This window comes from Pimephales promelas, chromosome 5, assembly GCF_988280905.1.
Source record: "Pimephales promelas chromosome 5, fPimPro1.hap1.1, whole genome shotgun sequence".
NCBI lineage: Eukaryota > Metazoa > Chordata > Actinopteri > Cypriniformes > Leuciscidae > Pimephales > Pimephales promelas.
Window position 1 is genome coordinate 43,507,655 of NC_142773.1, and position 19,929 is coordinate 43,527,583.

The following is a 19,929-nucleotide window of genomic DNA, read 5'->3' on the forward strand; positions in this document are numbered from 1 at the left end:
TTCTTAAAATTTGAACTAACTTTATTCTCAGCTGAATTATAAATATTTTATTTCTGTATGAATTAAAAACACATTTGATTTTTCTTTTTTAATCAATGTAGAATGTGTAACTGAAATATAAACAGATTAGGGCTCTGTTCGAGGACAAGTAACTAAAACCAATGCGACATGATGAATGTTTGTTTCCCAAACCATCTCAGAGTAACAGCTTACTTTTCTTTCTTACTATATTCTTTCTTACTATAAACTGTGCTGTAGAGCTTGCATCAGTCAAAGCAGGGTTACATTTTGCATGTCGTGCACAATAAACCTAAAGGCACCAGGGTGGCGGTGCCACCGGCTTCATATATATATGTATATATACAGTATATATATATATATATATATATATAGCTGTGATCCGCGATGAAGGGCCAAAGCCAGTGGCATGGCCACCCTGGTGCTTTTAGGTAACTAAGGAACCGGGGTTGCGGTGCCACCGGCTTGGGCCCTTCATCGCTGCTCGCAGCTATATTTATTTTTGTATTTATTAGCTGATATCTCGAATATAGAAATAATTAGTTAGGTCACATTCATTAAAGGTAAAAAAAAAATACCTAACTAGCGTTTTATTGATTGATTTATTTATTTATTTTTATTAGGTAGCTCCAAATATTTTATTTTATTTTATTTTATTTTATTTTATTAAAACACTTTTAAGGAAGCTTCAAAAGTTGATTGTAACTATCATATGGCCTATTACTGTAACATTTTTTGGACACATATTTTAATTTCAATTATTTTAATTTAATTATTCTTCTTGTTTGTAAAAAAAAAACTTTAAAATTGTTTACAAATACTCTTTTAGAAAATGAGTCAGTTGTGTTAACTAAAATATTACCTTATTTTATTTTGTTACATTTTTTTCATTTTATTTTATTTTGTGTTGTGTTATTTTATTCTATTTGTATTTCATTTTATTTTGTGTTGTGTTGTTTTATAAGACGCTCCAAATAATTAATTGTAACCAGTATCATTATTCTACCGACAAAAACTGTTTGTAAAAATACTTTAAATATTTAATGAACTATTGAAAGTAATGATTAAGGTGTGAAATATCTAACTTTTTTTAATCATTTTATGCAAAGCCTAAATCTGCTTCATACCTGCAGTATTTACTGACATGTAATACTGAGTTCCCTAATATTTCTAAAATATCGAATATTTAATTTATTTACTAAGTTAATTGTGCAATGACAATAAAAGCATTTTCATTTTCAATAAACACACATAAATAAATAAATAAATAAATAACTTGCCATATTTAATCAGTTATAATATATATATATGTCTCGATGGGGTCGCGAGCCGGACTCGAACCTGAGCTCTGATCACAGGCTGTTTGTGTCTCAGGTGAAATGCTGTAAATACTGGCCTGACGACACCGAGATCTACAGAGACATCAAGGTCACGCTCATCGAAACACAACTTCTGTCCGAGTACGTCATTAGAACCTTTGCAGTGGAGAAGGTGAGGAACAAACACACTTCACACACACACTTCACACACACACTCCTCACAAACACACTCCTCACAAACACATGCTTTAGAATAACTCAAGCTTTTAAGTTGAGTTGAACACAGTAATGATGCGTGTGTGTGTGTGTGTGTGCAGCGAGGAGCTCACGAGATCCGAGAAATCAGTCAGTTCCACTTCACGGGCTGGCCGGATCACGGCGTGCCGTATCACTCCACGGGTCTCCTGGGATTCATCCGCCGCGTCAAAGCCAAGTCTCCGCTCAACGCCGGGCCCATCGTGGTCCACTGCAGGTGTGTGACATCATCACCGTCTGCGGTCACATGATCCGCGCGCTATAAACTCAGCTTCAATATTATATCATATCAGATCATTCTAATATATTAGAGGCATTGATTAATCGCATCCAAAATAAAAGTTTGTGTTGTTTACATAATATATGTGTGCATTATGTATACTTACTTTTATATATACACACACATGCATGTATATATTTAAGAAAGATGTATACAAAATAATTATACACAGTACACACACGCATATAATGCAAACTCAAATTTTATTTTGCAATTGCACTTATACATTCCAATACATTGCAATTAATCGTGATTAATCGTTGCCCGGCACTATATTATATTATATTATATTATATTATATTATATTATATTATATTATATTATATTATATTATATTATATTATATTATATTATATTATATTATATTATATTATATTAAAAATTCTGACCTCATGTGAGTGAACGTAGCATTTATTTAGCATACGGTTGTTTTTAATTGTATCTTTTGCTCTGTTGACCTGATCTGTGTTGTGATTGGCCGGCTGACAGCGCGGGGGCGGGGCGAACCGGCTGCTTCATCGTGATTGACATCATGCTGGACATGGCGGAGCGCGAGGGCGTGGTCGACATCTACAACTGCGTGCGGGAGCTGAGGTCACGCAGGGTCAACATGGTGCAGACTGAGGTATCGCTTCTCACTTTTGACTGGTAATGTGTGTGTGTGTGTGTGTTTAGATGTGATCAACACGTTTTTGACTCCAGGGTTGGATGTGTAAACCCGTTCTCATCTTATTAGAGTCTGGATGATAATGTTCTGATCCAATCTGACCTCTGACCTGTAATGCTGCCTGAATCTGAATCCTAATCATACTCCGTTGGCTCGTTGGCCAGAGTCTGGCGTCTCCATTCTGTCACTGATGGAGTTTCGGTTCCTCTGTTTTGCTCATTAATTTAATATTCAACAATATTATTGATCACGCTCTGACGCCGTTATAAGAGAACTGATCTGAGCTGGACGATGACATCACCAGAGCAGATACATATATAAACAAAATAAATTAATAATTTTCCACTTGGACTGTGACGCTATTCTCTTCCAGAAAAACAAACTTTATTCCCAGCTAACAGGGAACGTTCCCAGAAAATTCACTAACGTTCTTTAAAAGTTGTGTAAATGTTAGGACAAAACGTTATTAAAATAATGTTTTCGGAACGTTCATATAACATTATTAACGTTCTTGTAACGTTGAGAGAAAACGTTCTTAGAACAACGTTCTTGGAACGTCTTTATCACGTTATTTGTATTTGATGAACGTTCTCATTACGTTGATAAAAAACGTTCTTAGAACAACGTTATCGGAACGTCTTTATCAGGTTATTTGTGTTTGATAAACGTTCTCATAACGTTCCAGCAACATTATGCTAACCTTAGGATAACGTTCTAACAACATTATGCTAACGTTCCAGCAACGTTCTGCAAACATTAAGACACTGTTCCAGCAACGTTAAGCAAACTGGACATTTCCACGTTTTTAGAACATTTTAAATTAACGTTCCCACAACCAAAATGGAACGTTAGAAAAACGTTCTCAGAACCTAACTTTGTTAGCTGGGTTGCATTATGTTCCTGTAATCTCTGTAAAGCTGCTCTGAAACACAAATAAAGTAGACTTGACCTTTGACCTCTGACCTTTTCACCTTTACCTGATTGAGCCTGTCGAGGAAACGACGAGAGAATAGACGTCAATCAACGTGTGATCGTCAACCAGTGGAGTGAGTGAGTGAGTGAGTGGAGGCGGGGCTCATTTGCATATTCATAGAACCGCGCATACTAAATGAGGCGAGGGTGAAACATGTCTCAAGGTAAAAAAATAAATGGATTATAAATAAAGCGTAAATATAGACCATTTGACAAGATGTAAACAACACTGGTCCAGAAGCACTTCCTGTTTCAGTTTGTAACTGTTTTCTTTATTTCACATCTTAAAGATGTTTGTTTAACTTTTTGATTCAGTTTTATATTTTATCCCAGCTTTTATGTAGTGTTAAAAAACCGAAACAGGAAGTGCTTCTGGACCAGTGTTGTTTACATCTTGTGAAATGCTCTATAAGTATAAAAAAAAGCGAAATATTAAATGAAACTAAAATAGAGTACACTCCCGTCCCATCATCGGAGCCGCAGACGCCGCATGTCTCATAGATGACGTCTGGAACGTTTGACTGATTCATCCTCCTTAAGTTCAGTGACATTCAGAGGCGTGCGTGTGTGTGTGTGTGTGTGTGTGTGTGTGTGTGTGTGTGTGTGTCTCACAGGTGTGTTGGCACGCTCTCTCGCCCTACGGGAACTTGTTACCGTCTGACACGCGCGTTTGAACCGTCACTGATCATTTGCGAGGACGATGGTGAGCGTTCGCTCATTAGAGAGGCTGTTGGTTCTCAGGCACCCAAAGGTCAAAGGTCACGGCAGAGCCTAATCAGCGACGCAATGACCCCGTCCTCACGATCTAGTCAACAGTGACAGGCCAAGATGGTTTGTAAATGTCACTTCAGCAGTGATTTCCGTCAAGCGTGTGGAGTCGCTGAGGCGAATCTGAAAAGTGAGATGCTTTGATGATTCGCTGCTAATAAAGTTTGATGTTCTTCTGCCTCACGCCGTCCGAACCCCTCGTGAAACAAATGAGTGCAATCACAGTGGCATCTGCATGCCAAACTCCATGAATACAAAACAGACCAAGGATGTCGAGAGACGTGGAACCGGCTAACCCAGCGTTAGACGCGTGTGTGTGTGTGTGTGTGTGTGTGTGTGACATGTTTTAATGTTGTGGAAAGAATCTCACCAAAACATATGTCAATCATATCAATAATTAATTTATTGTAAAGCATGTGAATATCGAATGAAATGTAATTTATTCCTGTGATTTCCATCATCATTAGTCACATGACCCTTAATATGATGATCTGATGATCAAGACACATTTATGATTATTATCTAACATTAAAAGTTCAAAAAACAGCATTTATTCAAAATATACATTATACACGTCTTTACGGTCACTTTTCGCTCGATTTAGAGTGTCATTTATTACTTCTTTGAATTATAATTAATAATAAATAGATCATTTCTGAGGCCAAACGTTTGAATCCTTACAGGTGAGATAATCTATGATCTCATTTCTTGGTTTAATTCAAAAATAAATGAATTAAAATGGAATTAATAAATGGATTATAAGTACAGCATAAATATAAGTATTAAAAAAAAGTGAGATATTAAATTAAACTAAAATAGAGTACACTCCCATCTTTGACAAAATAACAAACAAACATGGAGCCGCAGACGCCGCATGTCTCATTTTGTTTTAACGTTTCGCAAGTTTTTCATTAACATAAATCCTACTGACATTTAAATTGAACAATTGACTTTGTACGAGTTTTGACATTTAAACGGATAATACATCAAAAATCATTCGTTTGGGACAGAAAGATCTCATCGAAACATGTTCTTGCTCATTTCTTGTCGTTGTCAGGAACAGTACGTCTTTATCCATGATGCCATTTTGGAGGCGTGTCTTTGTGGCGACACCACAATCCCAGCCAATCAGCTTCGCTCCGTCTACTACGACATGAACCGATTGGACCCTCAGACCAACTCCAGTCCAATCAAAGAGGAGTTCCGGGTGAGAGACGGCTCTGCTCATCTTCTGTAATGTGTTTGCGCTGAGGATATGAGAGAGTTTGTGTATTACTGTGATTCGCTGCTTTGATTAGATTTTATAAAGTACTCTGGAGGAGAAAGAGGAAATATGAGCGTTTGTATCCGTGTGTGAATATCATACATCGCAATATTCTGCTGAGAGACTCAATCGGTTTCAGACGTTTTATAAATACATCATCAGCGTTTATTAGATATTACGCACTGTTGGACACAGATATTATATATCAAACCACAAACTCTGTTTCTACTGCACGTTTCTGTTCTATCTATCTATCTATCTATCTATCTATCTATCTATCTATCTATCTATCTATCTATCTATCTATCTATCTATCTATCTATCTATCTATCTATCTATCTATCTATCTATCTATCTATCTATCTATCTATCTATCTATCTGTCAATCTATCTATCTATCTATCTATCTATCTATCTATCTATCTATCTATCTATCTATCTATCTATCTGTCAATCTATCTATCTATCTATCTATCTATCTATCTATCTATCTATCTATCTATCTGTCAATCTATCTATCTATCTATCCATCCATCTATCTATAAATCCATATATCCATCCATCTATCTATCCATTCATCCATCCATCCATATGTCTGTCTATCCATCCATCCATTCATTCATCCATCCATCTATCTATAAATCCATATATCCATCCATCCATCCATATGTCCATCCATCCATCCATCTATCTATCCATCTATCTATCCATCCATCCGTCTATCTATAAATCCATATATCCATCCATCCATCCATATGTCCATCCATCCATCCATAAATCCATCTATCCATCCATCCATCCATATATCCATCCATCCATCCATATGTCCATCCATCCATAAATCCATATATCCATCCATATGTCCATCCATCCATCCATATGTCCATCCATATGTCCATCCATCCATCCATCCATATGTCCATCCATCCATATGTCCATCCATCCATCTATCCATCTATCCATCCATATGTCCATCCATCTATAAATCCATCCATCCATCTATCCATCCATCCATCCATCCATCCATATGTCCATCCATCCATCCATCCATATGTCCATCCATCCATCCATCCATCCATCCATCCATCCATCCATCCATATGTCCATCCATCCATCCATCCATCCATATGTCCATCCATCCATCTATCCATCTATCCATCCATATGTCCATCCATCTATAAATCCATCCATCCATCTATCCATCCATCCATCCATCCATCCATCCATCCATATGTCCATCCATCCATCCATCCATCCATCCATATGTCCATCCATCCATCCATCCATCCATCCATATGTCCATCCATCCATCCATATGTCCATCCATCCAGCCATCCATCCATCTATGTCCATCCATCCATCCATTCATCTATCCATCCATCCATCCATATGTCCATCCATCCATCCATCCATATGTCCATCCATCCATCCATCCATCCATCCATCCATATGTCCATCCATCCATCCATCCATCCATACGTCCATCCATCCATCTATCCATCTATCCATCTATCCATCCATATGTCCATCCATCTATAAATCCATCCATCCATCTATCCATCCATCCATCCATCCATCCATCCATCCATATGTCCATCCATCCATCCATCCATCCATCCATCCATATGTCCATCCATCCATCCATCCATATGTCCATCCATCCATGTCCATCCATCCATCCATTCATCTATCCATCCATCCATCTATAAATCCATCCATCCATCCATCTCTAAATTTACTCATCTAGTTATAATTCAATATAATTTAGTTTTTTAATATTTAATATATATATATATAGAGCGCTTTTAATATTTTGTTTAAAGTATTGGTCAGTATATACAGAACACCATTAATGTGTGTGTGTGTGTGTGTGTGTGTGTTGACAGACTCTGAACATGGTGACGCCGACGCTGCGCGTGGAGGACTGTAGCATCGCTCTGCTGCCGCGTAACCACGAGAAGAACCGCTGCATGGACGTCCTTCCTCCCGACCGATGCCTGCCCTTCCTCATCACCATCGACGGCGAGAGCAGCAACTACATCAACGCCGCGCTCATGGACGTACGCCGACGACATTATCATTTATACATAATCTGCAGGCTGGATAAATAAGCTTTCCGTTGATGTACGGTGTGTTAGGATTGGACAATATTAGGCTGATGCAACTATTAGAAAATCTGGAATCTGAGCGTGCAAAAAAATCGAAACCTCTAAATTGGTGCATTTTTGTGTATTATTGACTCACATTTATGTCAATCTGACCTCTCTGTTGTGTTTCTCTCTCAGAGCTACAAGCAGCCGTCGGCGTTCATCGTTACCCAGCATCCTTTGCCGAACACCGTGAAGGATTTCTGGCGGCTGGTTCTGGACTATCACTGCACGTCTATCGTCATGCTGAACGACGTGGACCCCGCTCAGGTTAGGATAAACACAGAATACGGTACACGTGTCGAAAGCATCTGATTGGTTCACTCTAAAACCAACTGTTTTCAACCCAATGGCTGGGTAAATACATGTTGGGCTATTTAACCCAGCACACTGTGTTATTTCATTTTTACCATCGTTTTTTTTTTTTTTTTTACTTCATACATGAGTTAATGTTTACGTATTAACTTAACATTGGGTTGTTGCGTCTGACCCAGCATCTGGGTAACACAAAAACTAGCCAAACACTGAAGAAATAACCCCAAAAAAAGGTTTGGGGAGAAGAGAATAAGCCACGATTTTTGCGAATGAGTGTTGAAGGCGGGCTCTGTTGAGGAGCAGGGGATTCTGGGCCGTGAGGAAGTGTTCTGACAGAATGATAAATAATGAACGGTGACGGGTCACTCACAGAGGGAAGTGTGTGTGTGAGAGACAGTGATTGAGATTCATGTGTGTGTGTCTGTAGGGACGGAAGCCTCAGGCTCTGTCAGAACAGCCCCGGATCAAAGCGCATGAGAGTCTAAATCCCATAAAGCCCTCAGCAAACACACACACACACACACACAGGTCCATCTCACACTCGTCCTGTGTTTGCTCTTAACTGACCCCAGAGTGATGAGAAGATCCAACATTTCACACACACTCCACATTCAAGTACAGCTCAAATTATCCAGGCAAAAGAGGAAACAATCTTATTTAATCTTGTCATTTACCTACAGATATTTACATGAACAAACAGAGATTTGAATCGGTTCATTGAAACGGGCAGTTTCGACTGATTCTCTGAAATGAATCAAAGTTATCGACTCTTTTCCTGCTGAAGATTAAATGAAAGACTGCACCTATTTAACAATATATAGTGATAAACAGCAATGTTCACCACCTCACCTAAAAGTGTATTCACTAAAACATTTAAAATGGAAAAAATCTCATTTGAAAGAGTTGATTCATTGAAACTGATTCATTGAAATGACTCAAACTGTTCTGCTGAAGATTCAAAGTTTAAATGAAAGACTCTATTCTCTCATGCACCTATATAACAATATATAGTGATAAACAGCAATGTTCACCACCTCACCTAAAAGTATATTCACTAAAACATTAAAATGGAAAAAAATCTTATTTGAAAGAGTTTTGAGTTGATTCATTGAAACTGATTCACTGTTCTGCTGAAGATTCAAAGTTTAAATGAAAGACTCTATTCTCGTATTTTCATTTTTATGCACCGTACAACAAATATATTTGTAAACAGCATTACCTAATGATGTTTATATTTAACATTCTAGTACATTAGGACATCAATGACACAAACAGTTTTTGAATCGATTCATTGAAACGGACACTTTGAACTGATTCATTGGTGTCGTATCTAATAATTTTGTTTATATGCACCTGTATACCAAAATATTTGTGTGTGTGAGAAGTGGATGTTTTTGCTGAGCACACACACACACACACACTTCAAACCCCGAGTGAGGCGATGCGTCTCACACACACAGATGAACACACACTCCTTTTCATCACATATTCCTTCACAAAACACTACACAATAGCAGCAAGAGAGTGAGGATGATGGGAGATTTGAGTGGATAATAAACGTGAACGGTGTACACACACACACACACACTCAAAGTGTCTGTCAGTTCATATTCATTGTTGTTTATAGTGCTGGGAAGATGTTTGTGAAACTAAAATAATAGACAAGAGAAGTGCTTACTCTGATGTGTGTGTGTGTGTGTAGTTGTGTCCACAGTACTGGCCTGAGAACGGTGTGCACCGGCACGGGCCGCTGCAGGTCGAGTTCGTCTCCGCCGATCTGGAGGAGGACATTATCAGCCGGATCTTCCGCATATACAACGCTGCACGGGTGTGTGACCATCACACACACAGTCACACACACACAAGGCGTGTTTCCATTACAGATTTGCGCAAAACTTTTGCGATATTGTCCAAATGTCGATAAAAAACGATTGCGAAATGACGGTGTTTCCATTAACCGATGTTATGCGACTAAAACGTCTTTTTTTCCTCTCGCGATAAGTCATTCGAAAAATCATGGCAACAGACTTTGGTAGGTCTATAACCTATATCACAGCCATGCACCGCACTCGACATTATTATTATTAAAGGAGTAGTTCACTTTTAAAAAAAACTTTTGCTGATAATTTACTCGCCCCCGTGTCATCCAAGATGTCCATGTCTTTCTTTCTTCAGTCGAAAAGAAATTAAGGTTTTTGATGAAAACATTCCAGGATTTTCTCCATATAATGGACTTCAATGGGGACCAAACGGTTCAAGGTCCAAAAGACAGTTTCAGTGCAAACTGTTCAAATGTCTGACGATGAATAAGGGTCTTATCAAGCGAAACGATCGGTTATTTCAAAACTTATTCCAAAAATGTAACTTTTCTAAGGACAAATGCTAGCCTTGCTCTATTCTGTGAGTCGCGTTTGTAACGTCACGTAATACGTAATTACGTTCAAAAGGTCACGGGCGACGTAGCCGGAAGTACAGAGTCAGTGTTTACAAGTTGAACGCATAGGTTGAACGTGCAAACGAACTCAAACGCCGTTTACAGAAAAAGGAATTAAAAGGTAAAACAACGATGTCGGACGATTTTGATTCTGTCGCCCGTGACCTTTTGAACGTAATTACGTATTACGTGACGTTACAAACGCGACTCACAGAATAGAGCAAGGCTAGCATTTGTCCTTAGAAAAGTTACATTTTTGGAATAAGTTTTGAAATAACCGATCGTTTCGCATGATAAGACCCTTATTCATCGTCTGGTGTCGTTTAAAGACATTTGAACAGTTTGCACTGAAACTCTCATTTGGACCTTGAACCGTTTGGTCCCCATTGAAGTCCATTATATGGAGAAAATCCTGGAATGTTTTCATCAAAAACCTTAATTTCTTTTCGACTGAGGAAAGAAAGACATGGACATCTTGGATGACACGGGGGCGAGTAAATTATCAGCTAAATTTTTTTCAAAAGTGAACTAATCCTTTAATGGATGGAGACGTGGTGTGTTATCCAAGCATTAATAGCAGGGAAAGACACAGAGTTCCTGGTGTTTCTCCCTTATTTCTGCTTCGATGTCTTCATGGCATTTCTTTGAGGTTTAGAGAGGCTATTCCTGTAATTATTGTTTCTTTTTTTAAATGAATTGAATAAAGAAGTCTATCTCGTATTATGTCCAAACGGTCGCTGCAAAACGCAAAATGAACAGTTGTTGTATTTTTAAAACAGTTGAACACCAACATTTTAGTTTGACCACATCAATGCTGCGCTATATACATCTCAACGAAATTTCAGATATTTGTTTATGACTTTTTGCCCCCTTTAAAACATTTAAAATATTCACAAATTATTTTTTGGGGAAAAAATGTAGATTTTACTGGTTTTCTAAGGCCAAATTAGAACATGGATATTTATGATATTTTCCCCGCAGTGCTGTGTAGGTGAATTATTATAAATGCGTCTGAAAAAATAACGAGCTAAAAACGTAATCTCCGGATGCACCTTCAGAGAGAACGGCACCTTTCATACGGATTACATAATCAGAAAGTATTAGTTTACGATTCGAATTTGTTCTTTTTAAAGTGGACATTTCAAGCTTTAGTCTATAAAGTTCACGAAGATCATAAAGCACGCCTGATTGTTTTATGTTATTTTACAAAAGCACAACGTTTTCTTGTTATTGTGACATTACGCAAATAAAAGTAGCTGCGAATAATGTATTATTATTTTCTGTATAACCAGAAATGCTAGAGTATTTTAAGTTGATTCCACTGTTGATGGGAAAATGAAAGTGTCAAACTCCACACACACTCTTGGATATATTGGTTAAAATCGAGTGTTAATTTGTGATAATCTTAGCCCTATTATTATTATTGTCCAACCTGTACTATGAATGAGATGTGACGAATTGCTTTGTTCCTTTTTTGGATAAAAGCGTCTTCTACATATTTAGCCTAATAAATGTTATAATAGGCTAATGATGATAATTATTATTATTATTTGCGGACACGGACCTAAAACACACTCCGTCTTCTTCTAAGTCAGGTGACTGTAAATGCGCAAAATCCGTTTCCATTGCAGTTTTGCGAAAAAATCCTTTTTCGAATTGCCTGAAAAACCTATGGAAGCTTGTTTCCGCCATTGAATAAAAAATATAATAAAGAATTGTGACTTTTTATCTTACAATTCTGACTTTTTTTCTCACAATTGCGAGTTTATGTCTCACAATTCTGACTTTATTTCTCAGAATTGCGTGATATAAAGACGCAATTGCGAGTTATAAAGTCAGAATTGCAAGATATAAAGTCAGAATTGTGTGATATAAAGTCAGAATTGTGTGTTATAAAGTCAGAATTGCGACTTTTTTTCTCACAATTGCGAGTTTACATCTCGCAATTCTGACTTTATAACACATAATTGCGAGTTTATATGTCGAAATTCTGACATCTTTTCTCAGAATTGTGAGATATAAACTCGCAATTGCGACTTATTAGGCCAATTCTTTTTCCCCCATCAGAATAGTTTAAATCTCACAATTCTGACTTTATATCTCGCAATTCTGACTTTATATCTCGCAATTCTGACTTTATAACTCGCAATTCTGACTTTATAACTCGCAATTGCGACTTTATATCACGCAATTCTGACTTTATAACTCGCTTTGCGACTTTATGTCTCACAATTCTGACTTTTTATCTCGCAATTCTGACTTTATAACTCGCAATTGCGACTTTATATCACGCAATTCTGACTTTATAACTCGCTTTGCGACTTTATGTCTCACAATTCTGACTTTTTATCTCGCAATTCGGACTTTTTATCTCGCAATTGTGAGAAAAAAAGTCAGAATTGTGAGATAAAAAGTCGCAATTATTTATTTTATTTTTTTATTCAGTGGCGGAAACAAGCTTCCATAAAAACCTCCTCATGCGAGCGTAAAAACTTTTTTGCGATAAACGGGAGTTTCGATTGAGCGTATTTTCATTTCGTAATTTCAATTTGCGCAAATTGAAGGGTAATGGAAACGCATCTACAGACACACTCACTCACAGAATATGAGGAGAATAATCAAGTGTGTGTGTGTGTGTGTGTGTGTGTGTGTGTTTCAGCCTCAGGACGGGTACCGGATGGTCCAGCAGTTCCAGTTTCTGGGCTGGCCGATGTACCGGGACACTCCCGTGTCCAAGCGCTCCTTCCTGAAGCTCATCCATCAGGTGGACAAGTGGCAGGAGGAGTACGACGGCGGAGAGGGCCGCACGGTCGTCCACTGTCTGTGAGTGACCAACGCAACTCTGATCATACAGATGAGGACGTGTTTATTTCTACAGTAGATGCAGCTTCAGTCTCTGTCATAGAGCGTCTCTCAGTGTGATCATCTGAAAAATCACAAGACATGAGGATTTACACCTCGAAGAGGGCGGAGCCTCAGAGCCACGCCCACTTATTACATCATCAACACATGGACCAATGGGAGCTCCGAGGTGTTCGGAGTCGGAAACTTTGTTTTGTCTTGATTTTGAAGAAAGAATCATGCGTTAATGAAGAGAATCTGAGGAGACTGAACCAATAGATTACTCAACTTTTATATGACAGAAATTACAGTTAAAACCCTCAAAAAAATCATTTAGTGAATCAACTGTAGCAGATCTGGAGGAAACTATATATAGTAGAATAGCAAAACACACACACACATCTACTCAAGTTTGTAAAAATCACAAAACAGTTTTTTTTGTTGTAATTTTATGATTTAATTAAATTAATAAGCATTTTTTGCATGCTCATAATTTAATTAGTTTTATTCTGTTTACTTTCATTTTATAACTATTTACATTCCCTTTATACGTTTCGGATTTAATGGAGAATGTCGACTGACTGAATCTTGAACTAAACTTTCACTCCTGAATAATCAGATGAGAACTACACACTAACTCTGCCATCTTCTGTACGGCTGTTTTAAAGCTGAATCTGCATTCGTCTCATTTCTGATGAAGTTTGCGTATCCAATTCTGTTCATATTTCTGCAAATTCAGATTTGAAACTACTCAAAAACGAACCCATAATGCTCTCTGATCACAGTAGTAACACTGATCATCTCCTCAGTGGTTTCCTGAAGGTGTGTTTGACTTCATCTGGCGTGAAGAGAAACAGCGCCACCGAGTGGCCGGACTCCGCAACTGCACTCCAATGACGACTGGAGAAATTCAGCTTTGATCACAGGAATAAATTACACTTTACTGTATATTCACATAGAAAACTGATGATTTACATTACAATAATATTTCACTATTTTTACAACATTTTTGATCAAATAAACAGCCCTGGTGAACAGAAGAGACTCTCTCAGAAACATTAAATCATAATTATTCCACTAGTGTATCTGTATTTATATATTTACAAAGTCACTCTTGCTATTGTAAAGATGTAAATCATTAATATGTGTCTGAAACACAAACTATGTTTACTGAACTCGTGGTTCGTACATGTTTTTAATATTTAAGATGTTTTAATGTTTTTGAAAGACGTCTCTTCTGCTCACCAATGCTGATCAAAAATACAGTAAAAACAGTGAAATATTATTGTAATGTAAATCATCAGTTCTCTATGTGAATATACAGTAAAGTGTAATTTATTCCTGTGATCAAAGCATCATTACTCCAGTCTTCAGAGTCACATGATCCTCCAGAAATCACTCTAATATGAGGATCTGATGATCATAATAACAGTTATGATTATAATCAGTGTTGAACACAGTTGCCACAAAAACACATTTTCCTTTATGAGTGTATGAGGTGTTCCTGATGAAACTCTGAATCTCAGTAATGTGTGTGTGTGTGTGTGTGTGTGTGTGTGTGTGTGTGTGTGTGTGTGTGTGTGTGTGTGTGTGTGTGTGTGTGTGTGTGTGTGTGTGTGTGTGTGTGTGTGTGTGTGTGTGTGTGTGTCGCAGGAACGGTGGCGGGCGCAGTGGGACGTTCTGTGCCATCAGTATCGTGAGCGAGATGCTTCGACACCAGCGATCCGTCGACGTGTTTCACGCCGTCAAAACACTGCGCAACAACAAGCCCAACATGGTGGACCTTCTGGTACCGTTCCATCTAATGCATCCCAGAATCAGTCACATGACAACCCATTACCCATAACCTCTAACATTAACGACACAGACGGCATCATTAGGATACTGTCACTTTAAGAGCGAATACATTTGCTTGTTCACTGATATATAGAAGATAAAAAGCTTCTCCAGTGGGATCAGCTCCATAAATGTTAAATTTGACTAAATTAAAATATAAAATAATATTAAAATAGAGTAAACGTGACTAATAGACCACATTTTCCCCAATCCGGTGATCACATTTACATTACGGTAACACATTACTTAAACACATTCAATCCATGAACTAATACTGAACTGCAGGATTTATTAATCTCTGTTCATGCTAATTTCAACATTTACTAATGCATTATTAAAATCTTGTGAACTCTATAGTTAATGCGCTGTGAACTAACATGAACAGCTGGATTTTAATAACTAACATGAACAAAGATTATTACATGAACTAACAATGAGCAATACTATTTGATTAGCGTATTGTAAAGTGTTACCAAATTTTGAAGTTTTATGTTTGGATTAGGGCTGCGCAAAAATTAATTGCGATTAATCGCATCCAAAATAAAAGTCTGTGTTTACATAATATATTTGTGTGTGCTGTATATAATTATTTTGTATATATAAATACCTATGCATGCATGTATATATTTAAGAATTATTTGCACTTAAATTCTGTATATATATATATATATATAGGCTATATAAATACAAAATCTATATTATATAAATATAAATATTTTATATATGAATAACACATTTTCTTAAATATATACATGCATGTGTGTGTATTTATATATACAAAATAATTATATACAGCACACACAAATATATTATGTAAACACAGACTTTTATTTTGGATGCGATTAATCACAATTAATTTTTGCACAGCCCTAGTTTGGATATGCAAATGATGCATTAGCTAATTAAATGATGTGCTAATTTGCATACATGTACAGAACTTGATCTAATTCACGTCGTTTCGTCTGTTTCAGGATCAGTACAAGTTCTGCTATGAAGTGGCGCTGGAGTATCTGAACTCAGGCTAACTGCAGTGTGTGTGTGTGTGTGTGTGTGTGTGTGTGTGTGTGTGTGTGTGTGTGTGTGTGTGTACAGTCGGCTTGTATATCTTTAAAATGAAGACTTCATGAAGAGAAGATTCAACTCCTGCGTCTGTTTCCAGTCCTGCTCCGACACACTTATTTCTGCCTGGTTTTCCAGCAATAATGTCTAAACATTTAAAATCAAGAAACATTTACTGGAGAAGAAGCAAAATGACTGAAGATATTTAAAGTTATCATGATTTCACTCGTTTTCTCTCCTCTAAGCGCTTCAGGAACTAAAACACATGTGGGCGGGGCTTGATTGTGTCTGTGAGGAATTGATTGGACGGTTGTGGTTTGCTATTGGCTGATCTCATGTGAGTGACAGGTTAAAGCCCCGCCCACATCCTCAGAGAAGCGAGAGATACTGCAATATTCCAAGAACGTCACAATTTCATCATGAAGCGAGTTTGCGATTTAAACAAGATCAAATATCTGCCAAAAATCAAAGTAAAAACAAGTAAAAAGTTCTCGTTTTAAGCACAAACTCACTTTTTTGACACGTTTTTGAATGTTTAGATATTTGTGCTGGAAAAAAAGACGTTTTTTAAAAAAAAAATGTGTTTTATGCTCTTATCCACCCGAATGAAGTGTCGTTTATTCACACACACACTGCTGAACTGACAAACGAATGAGAACCTCATGAATATGTCACAGTCTCTAATGAGCCTAATTTGCATATTAATGAGACGTCTGTGCTGGACGGACTGATCGCGCGCGAGTGTTTGATGATGAGTGTAAACATTTAAAACATCGTAACATACAAAGAAGTGACATCATCGACGCGATCGCTCCTTCTTTACTTGCTTTCCTTTCCGTTTTATTGTTTGCACGTGTTTTTAATATTTTGTTTATACTGTAAATATATGAGGTGTGCTGTGATATTTATTCCAGACAATCATCTTGTACTGGTTCATATTGTACATGATCAAATATATTGTATGGATCAACAAATGTCTGCCTGTTCATCACTTACAATCTTTCATTTCTGATGTTTTATCCATTTTTCAGTCCATTAATAAAAATACAGCTGTTCACGTCAGCTCAGGTCCATTAAATAATATCATCAACAGGTGCAAATATTGATGTAAATGTAGACATTAGCATAAAGTAAGATTAATAATTGCTTTATAATTATTTAGTTAACTCATAGAACCTTGTTGTAAACAGTGTCACTCAAAACTTTATTGAATACGACTTTCATCAGACAATGATAACAAACATAAAAAGTTTTGAATGGAAGCCCATAACTACAAAATAAGAAAATTATGCTTTGGTAAATCGAAATTTGGCACAAATATCATTAATTATGATTCACTAAATTGTAATAAGTCATAATGACAGCCATAATTTATTTAATTTTAATCTCATAATTATGACTCACATCATAACTTTGAGTTATATTATAATTATGATTTACAAAAGCATTTTTTTCAAGCATTTTCTTGAGTGATGGAAGTCATTATTAGATAAAACAATTAAAATTAGCACAAGTCACTTAGATTAAAAAAGTTGCTAATGTCTTAAATCATAATTATTTCTTCTTCTTTTTTTAATCTCATAATTATGATTCACATCATAACAGGTGTATCCCAGACAGCAACAACGAGTCGGCCCAGATCCGGTGCACGTGAGATCCACAGTGATGCTGCCGTCTGGGATCTTTTCTACTAATCCAACATCATATATATATATATTTTTTTTTTTTTTTTTTTTGTTAAACGGACAATCTAACCTACGAAAGCTCCCATAGACTTTCATTGAGGGGGTGAAAACTTTTGTAGGCTACATTAAGACTTAATAGTCCAGTTCGGGTGTCGGTCAAAAATTACCAATTTTTTTTTCTCAATGAAATGATTGTAGGCCTACTATATTTTTTATTTATTTATTTATTTATTTATTTTACTCTTACGAAAGTTATCCGTTCGTTCTCCACTCGATAAAAATTTGTCGTCGACACGTTGATTTTTCGCCGAGATATTTGCGATTTTCTCCCGAGCTCGTGGCGCCATTTCGTGCGGCCGACGGTTTTCGGCTAATATCTCCGAGGATAATCCGCCAATGACAAAATGACAAAGCGCATATGGTTTTGTTCAGTTCGGCGAGACGGTTCGAAGGAGTCCGGTTTCCGGCAGATACGTTGAGTTTTCGCTGAGATATTTGCGTTTTTCTCTTCCGGGGGGGCTTTGGGGGCCTGTATCTCGGGCCCCCGGGGGGCCACGGTGCTGGGGGTGGTCTCTTTCAAAAGGTCTCGGTCCGTTCTCCACTCGATAAAAATTTGGCATCGACACGTTGATTTTTCGCCGAGATATTTGCGATTTTCTCCTGAGCTCGTGGCGCCATCTCAGAGCGCGGCCGGCGGTCGGGTTTTCGGCTAATATCTCCGCGAATACTCCACCAAAAATGACGAAACGCAATATTTGCAATTTAAGGCCTACAGAAGAGTCTGCATGATACAGTGGTGGGCAGTGTGTAGAGCCAACATTTCCTTTTTATTTGTTGCATGAGTGACACAAATGACACAGGGTTAAATTCGTTCCCTATATGAGTCTTCAACAGAAAATAGAGTATTTTGAAGGAGAAGAAATCACGGGGGGAAATATAACTTGCTACTTAAAGAAAAATGATTTAATGATGATCCCCCCACGCCTTTCCCAGATAGCAAACTGACATTGAATCAACGTGGAAATATGACATCGAAACAACGTTGATCTGATATTGTTTTGCTCATCGAATTAACGTTGAACCAACGTCAGACGCGTCATTCTTTCAAAACTAACGGAAAATCAACTTGAAATCAACGCGTTGTTTCAACGAAAGCAAACCAATTTTCGATTTTCATTTGGCTTTGAAGAATGCAGCGTCTGACGTTGGTTCATTCGATGAGCAAAATCAACGTTGTTTCGATGTCATGAGAGACGTCGTTTCCACGTTGATTCAATGTCAGTTTGCTGTCTGGGTTAGCATTATGCTAAATCAGCAACATGTTAAATCTTGTTAACAAAACATGTTAACTTATTCTAGTAACATGCTAAAACATGCTAGCAATGTGTTAAATAATGCTAACAACATGTTATTGTTACAAATCCTGATATGATTGTAAAGCGCTTTAGGCTACATATGAAAGTGCCATATAAGTGCCAAATGCATGAACATGTTAGCCTATTAGCATGAATATGTTCAATTAGTTTTTATTTTGTACGTTCTGACTTCAAATTTCAAGCTTTTTAAAGTTATATTATAAGTTCAGACCTGGCTTTATCAAGTCAACGTCAAAGTTTGTCATCATTTACTCCTCTTGCTTAATCATCTGAATTGCAAACCGGCAGCTCCCTCCAAATATAATGAAACTATTTATCTCGAACTCTGTTGTGGAAAATACCATGTGTAAACCTTAATCAAACAATTTAATTATCAATTTAAAGGGCATTTAAATACAGGGGTTGGACAATGAAACTGAAACACCGGCCAATGTTGGAGGTTTCACATCTATATGCCTGGCGGCCAATCTTCAGAGTGAAGCACGGGTGGATCAGTGATGGTTTGAGCTCCAATATCATGACAATCCTGATTGTATTTGATGGACACGACACTGCCGAGGACTACCAAACCCTTCTGGAGGATCATGAGCACCTGATGCTCAAACCGTGTATCATGATCGAGCCCGTTCTCATCCCAAAGCGCTATATATATTGGATATTTACGCTTTTGCAAAAGCGTCCTATATATGGCGC

At 37.3% G+C, this 19,929-nt stretch overlaps 1 protein-coding gene across 5 annotated transcripts in view; it reads left to right on the plus strand.

Moving 5' to 3' along the window:
- Nucleotides 1–17,237, plus strand: part of LOC120471340 (receptor-type tyrosine-protein phosphatase mu) — a 231,231-nt gene extending 213,994 nt beyond the window's left edge. For all 5 annotated transcript variants that reach the window (XM_089131628.1, XM_089131630.1, XM_089131629.1 and 2 more), the window contains 10 exons: nucleotides 1,393–1,509; nucleotides 1,655–1,809; nucleotides 2,362–2,497; nucleotides 5,337–5,486; nucleotides 7,430–7,603; nucleotides 7,829–7,960; nucleotides 9,708–9,833; nucleotides 13,099–13,262; nucleotides 14,934–15,069; nucleotides 16,088–17,237. In XM_089131628.1, the coding sequence (XP_088987754.1) occupies nucleotides 1,393–1,509; nucleotides 1,655–1,809; nucleotides 2,362–2,497; nucleotides 5,337–5,486; nucleotides 7,430–7,603; nucleotides 7,829–7,960; nucleotides 9,708–9,833; nucleotides 13,099–13,262; nucleotides 14,934–15,069; nucleotides 16,088–16,141 (1,344 nt within the window). In that variant the 3' untranslated portion in view covers nucleotides 16,142–17,237. The remainder of the gene's footprint in view (nucleotides 1–1,392; nucleotides 1,510–1,654; nucleotides 1,810–2,361; nucleotides 2,498–5,336; nucleotides 5,487–7,429; nucleotides 7,604–7,828; nucleotides 7,961–9,707; nucleotides 9,834–13,098; nucleotides 13,263–14,933; nucleotides 15,070–16,087) is intronic.
- Nucleotides 17,238–19,929: the final 2,692 nt, after the last annotated feature.